Source organism: Helobdella robusta (genome assembly GCF_000326865.2).
Source record: "Helobdella robusta unplaced genomic scaffold HELROscaffold_6, whole genome shotgun sequence".
NCBI lineage: Eukaryota > Metazoa > Annelida > Clitellata > Rhynchobdellida > Glossiphoniidae > Helobdella > Helobdella robusta.
The window spans coordinates 1,532,505-1,543,706 of record NW_008705330.1 but is presented as its reverse complement, the minus strand read 5'-3'; the positions used below and the strand labels follow the sequence as shown (position 1 = coordinate 1,543,706).

General features: G+C 32.2%; 3 protein-coding genes across 3 annotated transcripts; 1 reads left to right on the top strand and 2 right to left on the bottom strand.

The window, feature by feature from the left end:
• Positions 1-1,079: 1,079 nt before the first annotated feature.
• On the top strand, positions 1,080-3,359 carry HELRODRAFT_164098 (hypothetical protein; the record flags this gene model as incomplete). Its single annotated transcript, XM_009029136.1, has 3 exons — positions 1,080-1,134; positions 2,788-2,981; positions 3,153-3,359. The coding sequence occupies 3 exons, from the start codon at positions 1,080-1,082 to the stop codon at positions 3,357-3,359; spliced, it is 456 nt and encodes a 151-aa protein (XP_009027384.1).
• A 3,328-nt stretch (positions 3,360-6,687) lies between these two features.
• On the bottom strand, positions 6,688-7,498 carry HELRODRAFT_164097 (hypothetical protein; the record flags this gene model as incomplete). The annotated part of the gene is made up of 2 exons (XM_009029135.1): positions 6,688-6,931; positions 7,245-7,498. The coding sequence occupies 2 exons, from the start codon at positions 7,496-7,498 to the stop codon at positions 6,688-6,690; spliced, it is 498 nt and encodes a 165-aa protein (XP_009027383.1).
• A 1,291-nt stretch (positions 7,499-8,789) lies between these two features.
• On the bottom strand, positions 8,790-10,645 carry HELRODRAFT_164096 (hypothetical protein; the record flags this gene model as incomplete). Its single annotated transcript, XM_009029134.1, has 3 exons — positions 8,790-9,180; positions 9,582-9,625; positions 10,616-10,645. The coding sequence occupies 3 exons, from the start codon at positions 10,643-10,645 to the stop codon at positions 8,790-8,792; spliced, it is 465 nt and encodes a 154-aa protein (XP_009027382.1).
• Between the last annotated feature and the right edge of the window lie 557 nt (positions 10,646-11,202).

The window sequence follows — 11,202 nt, the reverse complement described above, 5'->3', positions numbered from 1 at the left end:
ACTAAAGCATCGACAATCGATGAAAATGCCGAGAACAAGAAAATTGAAAGCCCAAAGGGTTGCTAAACCGTCTTGTGTAGAATAATTTAAACAAATAACTGTGCATATCAACAAAGTTATAATATACAAGTTTTGTGGTTATTATAATTGGCGATCCTGGATTCTATATGAAATTTCTAAAATTCTTTTATTTAACCTATAAAACTTATAAATTTTATATTTTGAAAACGTACGAAATTTTATCTTTAAGTAAACATATTGGTTTTAATTACGCCATTTTATTTTATTGACAACCAAGTTAACTTTTTTTTAATGTTCACGTTACTGATGTATTTATAAATTAATCTAAAAAAATTTTTCGATTTATTGAATCAAGAGTTTTTTTTTTATTTTTTACCAAAAGGACGTTTATTTGACAGTAATGATTTCAATTCAATAAACATTTTTTAAAATTTCAAAAAAGTTCTAAATAAATCATGTATTTTTATTTATGAATTATATATATACATATATAAATTATATATATTAAAAAATGAATAAATATTTATTATTGAACTCAAAAAATATAAAAATTGTATTATTTGACGAATGTTCATGGAAACTAAAGAATAAGACCAGACTTTAAAGCTTTTTTGTACGCAAGTGTCTTCGACGGCTGGTATAATTCTAGGTGTATATGCGTGAATATAATAATACTAGATGGACTTCGTATCACCTCAAAAATGAATATCAAGATAAATCACTAAGTTCATTAGTATTATACGTTTTTCAAAATGAATGAAAATTATATAAATACTTTATTTCTATTTGTGGTCGGTTTTATCATTGTATGTTATTGAAAACACATGCTGTACCTTTAAATGTTTGAAAAAGAAATATTGTGATTCTTCAAATAACTCAAAAGTTTTAATACTTATGATTAATTAATATTAATGCTTATTAATATTAATGCTTATGATTAATTAATATTAATACTAATTTTCAATAAATTTATCACAATGACATTCAATTAAGTGACATAAAAAAATTGAAATTGTTAGAACTTAGAAAATGTTGTACCTTTGAATGTTTGAAACGAAATGTCATGTTTCTTCACTTTAGCCATGAATGCAAACAATGGTTTAAGAGGAGAAAGTAAAAATAAAAATTTAATTTTTTAATTTTTAAACTTAAATTCACCGTTGTGAATGCAAACAACAGAATCAAAATTAGCTGGCTTATAATTTTTTTTAATTTAATCTAATTTAATTTAATCAAAACAAATTGTTCTAATATAATTGAAATATTATTAATATGTATTTGATTGAAAATTGTAATAACATCGCGTCAATGTCACAAAATATACTAGCTGACTTGAGATGTTTATTAACGTACGCAGAATATGTATCAAAATAACATCACAAAATATATTGGCTAACTTAAGATATTTATTAAAGTACGCGATGTTTGGCTGACTTTTCACAGATGCAGTAATTTGTCTTTCTGTGAAAAGTCAGCCAAATATCGCATATGTTAATAAAGATCTCAAGTCAGCCACTATATTTTGTGATAATGTCGCGATCTATCGCATTATTTTATTACAATTGGTTTTATAATACTTATTAATAGTTATATTTCTATTAGCCTATATTAGAACTATTTGTATCGATTAAATTAAGAGAATAGTGTGTTTGTGAAAAGTCAACCAAATACCGTGTACGTCAATAAATATCTCAAGACAGCCGCCATATTTTGAGATATTATCGCAATGTACCACATCAAATATATATTCTGAATAATTATTTACTTATATTATAATAAAATTATATAAAATATTTTCGCAATGTACTGCATTATTTTAATACAATATTTATTCAAATTCATATTATTGTTATAACCGTGCTACCGAACGCACTAGATTCTAGCGTATTCTAGAATGTTCTAGTGACTGGAGCATTCTAGAGTATACTAGAATCGGACCATCTAGAAGAATCTAGAAACGACGCTTGCGAAGAGTATATAAGCGCACGTCGCAAGAAGATTAGCGGTTAGTGAAATCCGTGATTAGTGAAATCTGTGATTAGTGAAATCCGTGATTAGTGAAATTCGTAATTTTGTAAATAGCGATTCGGTGAATTATTTAAAGCGATATTTGATTTGTTTGTTGACGTTGTCATAGCGATAGATTTGAACAATTTAAAAGTTAATGTTGCGTTAATTTGAATTTGCTAGAAATAAACAATTAGTTGATTTCTTCTGTAAATAAAGTTTAATAACTAATAACTGTTTGGAGTATTTTATTCAATCGAAGATTTGAACCCGTCGCGTCGTAAATCGGTTACGACAGCGAGTATTATAACATTATAATTTCTGTGAAGTCAACCAAATACTTCGTACGGTAATAAACACCTCAATTCATCCACTATATATTTTGTGATAATGTCGCAATGTACCACATTTCAATACAATTTTCGATCATAAACATAATATGAATAACTAGTCAATTATATTACGATAAGCATTGTTGATTAAATTAAAAAAATTGCGATTTCGTGAAAATTCAGCCAAATACAGTCGTACTTTAATAAACATCCCAAGTCAGCTACTATTATGAGACATAGTCGCAATGTACCGCATTATTTGGATACAATTTTTGATACATATTAGGAATAACATAACATACTATAACATGTAGTGTTTATTAAGTTAAGAAAAATTGTGTTTCTGCAACCTTCCCAAAGATTACAAATACAGCATAAATATATGATAATTAAAATAACATATAGCGCTATTTTGTCATTCCCATAGCTATAACAATCAACTTTCGAAAGAACATCAAAAGAAGTGATATCGAAAATAAAAAAGAAACAGTTACACAATATTCTGAAGCTTCTGACATCAGATCAGTTATTTTGCCTACCGATAATTACATTAGCGATCGCATGTTTATTCTTCCTACAGATGGTTACGACTGCGATACAGGTGTTAATTGCAATGCACAGGTTAATTGCGATGCACGTGACAACTGTGATGACAACAATACACGTGTTGACGTGAAGAAAGGAAATTGACATCGTAATGGTGAAGATGATAACGAAAATGACTATGATGGTTTTGAAACTATTAGAGAAGTTGGCAGTGAAAAGGACATTGAAACTTTTGATATGCAGTAGGACTACCACTTGGATCTTACTGCCAGCAACTCGTCTGCTTTTTTTTCTAACAGCGACAACAATCATTTAAATGGTAACGATGTACGTGATGTTAACGTTGATGCGAATGTTTATTCAGGACAGAAATTGGTGACAGACGATGATTCAAGTTTTGAGATAAACCCTCCAACATGCACTTGGAAGAAAAATTTGGTTCTTTGGTTCTAGAGGAACCTCAACAATTTAAACCCGCCGTGACCCGTAAAGAAATAACGCAGCCCATTCAAGAAATTAAAAGTATCAGAACAATGTCATTAGCAAGATAAATGACGTGATTTATCAGGACCTATGACCGTGAAGGAAATGGAAAAAAAGGTAAGTTGCCCATTTGAGTAGATTATCCTCGATTTATCGAAATAAAAGAATATCGTCTATGTTTGGAAGTAACAGGCTAAGGTGAGAGTAATTTTATTTATAATACTGGACAAGAATCAGAATTACGCAAAATTGAGTAAAATCCTAAACAACAGCACAAAATGTTTAAAAATATACAAAAATACGTCGACGATATGGGGATGATAATTTAGGTTAGTAAATTATAAGTAAATATAGGTTGTATATAGATATATATGTAAAGTCGGTACGTAATTATAAAGATAGTTATAAAAGTATTTCACGACGAAACATCAAATTTACAGACAAAAAAGCAGCATACCGGACATGGTTTTGAAGGCGATGATAATATCACTGATTTCAAATCATCGCACGAAATTTGATCAAAGTGATCGAGACGGCAATCAGTTCGTTGATATTTCGGCTGATCTATCGGAATTACACCCGATGTCGTTGATGATTTTGAATGAATGTACCCCAGGTAGTCCAGCCGAGATGGATTCAGTTGGCGACGCGCCTGTCTTTTTTTTACCCATTAACGATGAGACATTTTCTTAGTTTTAGATTACCTCTTAATCCAGCAACAGCCCACAAAAGCGCTTTCAGTACACTCTTCCTTAAGGACTTACCAACTTACCTATTTCATTTCAGTTACTAACAAAAACAATTTTAAAACGTTTAACTAACATTACATGCTGAGTATATGTTGATGATATCATTTGTTTTTTTAATGGTTAAACATTTGAATGAAATATTTGAACGTTTTTGTGATGCAGATTTAAAATTGCATCTGAAAAAATATCAGTTTACAAAAAACAAAGTACTTTACCTAGGTTACTACGTCACTGACAAAGATTTAGAAACAGACCCAGAAAAATTAAACACATTCAAAACTTTCCAATACCTACAAATTTAAGATCTTTGAGATCATTTATTGGCTTAGCACAACTTTACAGACGTTTCATTCCAAATTTTCAAGCATAGCAGCATCACTTTTCAACTTGCAGAAAAATGATCAAACTTTCGAACGGACACAATAAAACCATTTATTTTAAATACTGATGCATCAACAATTGCTAAATCATATTTTGCAGCAAAAAGATTCAAAATGTATAATTAAACCAATCGCATTGGGAGACGCACTTTGAAACAAGCAGAGAAAAACTAGATGGGCAAAGAATTACAATGTCTAGCAGTTTTAGAAGGAAGCAGTTTTATTCCAATTAATTGTCAAACAATCACTTACAGTTTACACAGATCATATCTCATCAAAATATATTAGCAGTTTAAAATTTTCAAGCAGCAGATTACTCAGATGGGCAACATTTTTGCAAAATTCATCTTTCAAATTTAACATGTTAAAAGTGAACAAAACATTGCAGCAAAGAACAGATTTCCTGCGAACAGACTGAAGATGCTGAGACGCATTTTGAGAACATGCCTTTGTTTAGATAACACCAGCAGTCGAGACTGCAACACCAGTGACATAAAATCAACACCATCCAGCTTGACATCATACAAGATCAGAAACAAGATCCCGGTTTTAGTTATATTTAATTTCAGTTATATATTTTAACGAAAAAATTCTTCCAGATGATGATAAGCAGATCAAGAAAATTCTTGCCACGGCAAATCTAACAATTCTTGATAATAAATTATATCACCTTCAATTAACAAAATCAAAATTTAGCAGCAATTGTCTATTCCTAACAATCTAAGAAACATTTTGTGATTTGATTAGCATGATGAAAATAACCACCCAGGTTTAGATAGATTGTATTCCTCGTTGAAGCAGCAATACTATTGGCCAGAAATGTAAACGGATTATCACAGTTTCAAAAGACCAAGGTTATTCCCAAATAACCGAAATCAGTTTATAAACTTTTTGAAGTTGTAGAGCCATTTGAACGCGTTCACATCGATATCATTGGACTATTACCAGAAAGCCCAAAAGATTACAAATATGCGTTAATATCTATTGAATCATAGAGTCGCTTTCTTGAAATCTATCCACTTAAAACACAAACAGCTCAAGAAATTGCTGTGAAACTTTTCATTGACTATATTCCAAAATATAGAGCAATGAAATCCATATTGTCAGACTTAGAAACTAACTTAACCTTTCAGATCATGGAACACCTTTGTAAATGTTATAACATTAAACACATCAAAGCAAGCGCATATTTGCAGCAAACAAATATATAAACTTTTAATAAGCACATCCTGCAGGCAATAAGATTGCATTGCTCAGATCAACACAATTGGTCATCAATTATTTCAGTTACAAAAGTTGTGTAGCTACCAATTCAACTAAACTTTTTGAAATTTTATACGGCAAGAAAATGAATCGAAATATAACTTATGCATCGCAATTGAGGAATAATCTTAACATAGATCCTTATGTTCAAGCACTAGAAAAAGTATTAGTATTATTCAGGAAGAAACGAAACCGAATGTACTTAGCAATCAATTAAAGTGCAAGTTATTCTTTGACAGAGACAAACTGTAGATCAATTTTGAAGAAGGTAGTAAAGTATGGTTACTCAATCGGAGGAGGAGAATAGGATAAAATACAAAACTTTATAGAAAATACGTCGGACCATTAATTGAGACAAATGAAAGTTGTTGTGTTCATCCATCGGATATCTTGAACCTATGGATAAACGAACTCTTGACTATTGTTGGAAGCTACAATACGTTGTTGGAGACATACTGAAGCTAAAACATCAGTGTTGGTAGTTACGAGGTCGAAGAGGTTACGACACTAGTGTTAGAAGTGGGATCTTCAGGAAATTACACACTGGTGACAGAGGTAAGATTTCAATAGCTGGAAGTTCACTGCAGTAAAGAATACCAGGATTCAATGTAATTAGTCGGAAAAGAGAAACTTAACTGCTGACGAATAGTTGTATTACGGCGATACACACAAGTGATTGCCAGCATTGTTTTCTTTCTAGCAAAGTCATCTGAAATAAGTCTGCTTAGGAATCAAGAATCCACGCAGAGAGAAATAACCATACCCTACAAGTTTAAGGGGCCGGTTATAACATTATTTTCAAAACGTGAAGCCTAGAAATACAGACGATAGAGTTTATCAAAATGATAAAACGGCAAACATAAAGAGTAATTGCACGTCTCTCCAAAATTCAACCCTGGAAAGAAATCACCTAATATATAACTTTGAATGCACTTTTGACGGATGCACATTTAGCAAAAGGTTTATGAAACAAGTCACTGCATTGATAAGCTCTGTGGATTCGGTTTTGTCTTGCGTCAATTCTCTTAGATGCTGAAGGGATAGGCCGTCTCTACCACCGGAAGTTCCCTTTGGAAACTGTTTTAGACACAGCATCAGTTGCTGAGCAGTGATAGAGACGCTAACGGTTTTCTTTTCTGGACTGTGTTTCCTGTCAGCCAGGGCATTGGGTTGTTTTTTAAAGCATTGAGAGTATCGTCAGAGTTCGGGGCCATGGTGTCCGTTGATGACAAAATTTTCATGGCATTTTGAATATTACCTTTTTCAATTTTGCTTTTGATCATGGCACAAATTTTTGGTTCATTCTTTAAACAGGTTTCATGGCTTTTACCAACTCCTCCAATGGGCCACTAAAAATAGAAGAAGCATCGAGCCTACTGTTGATTTGGACGCTGATGTTACGACCTCTTCCTTCTTAGGGGTCTTTATAAAGCACCATCTTTGGAAGGAATAACAATTTAAACCATGCCGTGGAATCAGATGGGTGATCACATATATTTTTCAGTATGTTGATCAAAACTAGACCAAACTTACCACACGAGTGTTTCGGTATGTAGTCGACCAAACTGTAGTTTGATGACATTTTAAAAAAGGATTCGACAAATGAATCATAGCTTTCGCTTACAACAGTCCTTGTTATTTTCGATCCAACACCCGCCATTGACAAATTCCCAATTCGACCTCCAACCGATTCCCTGCCTGCAACCGAGGGTGGCATTTTCAATGAGCCCTAGCACTCAGTACCCTTCACTTTTCCACCGTGTCCTACGAGAGTTTCGTCATGTCTCAATCTGTTATGTTTGAAACAGACATGACAATGGGTGAGGAAGGGCAATTGAGACGCGAAACCCTAGCTGGACATGTTGATGTTATAAATTAATTGGTATCAATTTATTTGTTTTTATATTTTAACCGGTTGAGTCGTTAAAAAACTTTATTATATTAGAAAAAACCTAATTATATTAAGATATTTTTATTACAAAGTTATTGTGAAGCTCACGTGCAATTAACAAACAAAAAAAATAGATACAATACTCAAAATCATAAATATTGCATTAATTGATCATTAATTGACATGACAATAACTTCACAATGGCCGGAACGTATCTTGCCTAGGGCGGCAATATCAACTCTCAGCGCCTCTAGACACAACAGTGCTCTTAGCTTAAACACTAATTATTATCAAAATTTATGAACTGAATAATCAATATATAAAACTAAAACGCGTCTTTTAATATGAGGTTAATGAATGACAGGTAATACAAACCAATGCGAAATGTGTACATTATGTACACAATACAAAGTATTACGTTAGGCGCAACTGTTATGACCATGTAATTTGAATATGTATGTAATGTTAATTGAAATTATTAAAAGAAATAAGAAAAATTATATTAAGAATTTAATTTGGACCCATAAAATAAAAAATTAAAATGTTTAAAATTTTATGATAAAATTAAATATGATATTACTGTAAAATAGAGAAACTAATATTTATCTAAATAAAACCGGTTTAAAATGATAGAAATTAAGCCAAAATATTTAAAACCGTAAAAAAAATAATAAAGACCGTAAAAAATAATAATAAATATAAAAAAGGAAATATATGCAGTTTAGTTAGGAGTTAAAATAATTAAATTAATAAAATTTAAAATAAAATATGAATATTAATATACATTATATTATTATATTTATATATTATGAATGTTATATATATATATATATATGGTTATATATATATATATATATATACATAATTTATATAATTTAAATTATATTAAGTTGCAAGATTAACGTATAAATGGTCATTAACGTTTTAGGTGATGGGCGGTAAAATTGAAATTACGCTTACAAACTATCAAAATTTTATTATAATTTTATTTTGTTATTTGTCTAGTATGTTAGGGTGTATGTATGTATGTATGCATGTATGTTAAAACCAAAACATGATGAGTGACACTGAACCGTCAAACATCAAGTAACAAATGGATTAACACTTTTATTTGTCGTTAATTGCACATGTCGGCATTGAGCTGGATATTTTCAAGCACACAGACACGCAGGAACCGCTGCAACAAGTACGAAATGTGGTTAGTTGCAAAAAACAGTTCCCTGCTGTCGCCTGATCTGACGCTGATCATTTTATATATTGCCTTAAAAAATTTAAGGGTGTTGGGGTCCATCGCGCCGAGAACCTCGATACATATTGGCAAGAATTCCATCGAGGGGAGGGCGTTCCCATATTTTTTAATTTTCTCGTCCGCTGCCCTGGCCGCGGCCAAACCGCATTCTTTACTTGTCAGGTTTAGATATCGTTCGGCAAGGGTGCCAGGGACCGTAACATCCCACGCCAAACATCTACCAGCTTTCCAAGGTATTAGTGTGCATCCGTCCGGGCGCCTACCATCATGCGCAGAAATGCGGATGGTTCCTTGAGAACCGGGATTGAAGCCTTGGAGAAGAGCCGACAAATGTAGTCGTTTAATGCTGAGTGACGTAGTTGACGGCTCCCACCCAGGCGACAAACCAAACCGTGGTGCCCAAACTCGTCCGCCCCAGCGCCACACGGCACGTGTATTTATTTTGAATGACCAGGCCAAGTCTGAAGCCAATGGCAAATCTCACAGACTCGTCGTCAAGCCTGGTGCCCACAGAGGTGTTGGGCCACGATCTCAACCACCCACAGCTGGCAACGCTGGACATGGCTAACAAACGAGCGGTGGAAAAGTCGTCGCCGCATGAAGACAAAAAATTTTGAAAGATCTTTTTATATTCTTTGTTCAAAATTTGGACGTGCGTACGGTCCCCCGTGGAGGACACTGGTGGAAGAATATCGCGGCAACGACTGTATGTATGTTTGTATGTATGTATGTATGTTTGTATATATGTTTGTATATATATATACATATGTTTATATATATATATGTATGTTTATATATATATATATATGTATGTTTATATATATATAAAGTTGACTGTCGTTATTACAAAATATCACTGCACTTTTAGCTGAATCAGTTTTTCAATATTTTGTAACTTATTTTTATCATTGTTTTTCAACTTATGTATTTATATAGAAAACAAAGTTTTTAACTACTTTTTTTAATTCTTATCTTATACAGAAAAGGCTTTTTTTTGGTAATTCTTCACCATTTTCGACGTAGTATGTTATCAAATATCAGTTGTATCATATATATCTGTGCGTTTCTAATTTATTGGTTTCAAAAAGTCCATTCTTTCTCTTTATTATTAGTTCTTTGTTGGTAGCAGAGATGCTGCATCTTGTTAGATATTTATTAAAGGATTATTTTTGTTTATGTAAAGTTAAAATTTTTAGTTGAACGGATATCTGTTGCGAAACAGTGTCTTTCGTTATTGTTCAGTCTCAATGTTAGTAGAAATGTGTCGAATATATTCTAAATTTAGGTGCCGTATTCACATTTGAAAGAATATATCAGGCGACCAACGTTCTAAGGAAAAGGGAATTAAATAAAAAATTGATTTCACTGAGCAAGTTTTCAACAATCTTAGTAAATTAGCAATAGTCAAAAAATTTTATTGGTAAAAGTACAAAGCAATTATTTATATATTTATAAAATACATATAATTCAGTTAAAAATGTTAAAATTTAAAAAATACAATGATAAATCTATCCGCACGCCGACCATGAACTTGTTAGACTGCTATAAGACGTGCGTACGAAAAATATGTTCAAAAATTCGTCGTATTTGCCTGTTTGTGATTCGCACGCCTTATAGCATCTCAAAGTCGACGTGCGGGTTTCTCAAGATTTATGATTTTAAACATTGTATTCGCCTGTTCGTGATTTGCACACCTTATAGCATCTCAATGTCAAATTCGGCATGCGGGTTAGGGTTATTTATTTTATTTTCATCTTAACGTCGAATTTGTAGTGCTAGTCTCACGCTTTACACCTTTCAAATGTATTCGCCCGCTCGTGATTCGCACGCCTTATAGCATCTTAATGTCGAATTCAACGTGCAGATGCCTCACGATTTATAATTTCAAGCATCGTAATTACCCGCGAATCGCACGCCTTATAGCATCTCAACGTCGAATTCACCGTGCGGCCTCACGCCTTATAGCATTAACACGTTCAATTCGAAATTTCTTCAAATAAGCTCTCTGGAAGTAAATGTTTATATGTTATTTATATATAATGCTTATATATTGCTAATACATCTTTTTTCCAAATTTATGATTATTTTGATTTTTTACTGTTTGTATCGTGGATATAATGGATATGGCATAAAAATTAATTTATAACAAAAATTGTTTTTTGTTCTATGGTTCAAGCATCGTCGTTGTCTTCGTCAGCGTCTTTGATTAATCGTCTGATCTGAAATTATCGCTTGCAATGTTTTTGTCTCGTTTGCTGTTTTAAATTCGATTTCGTATTGC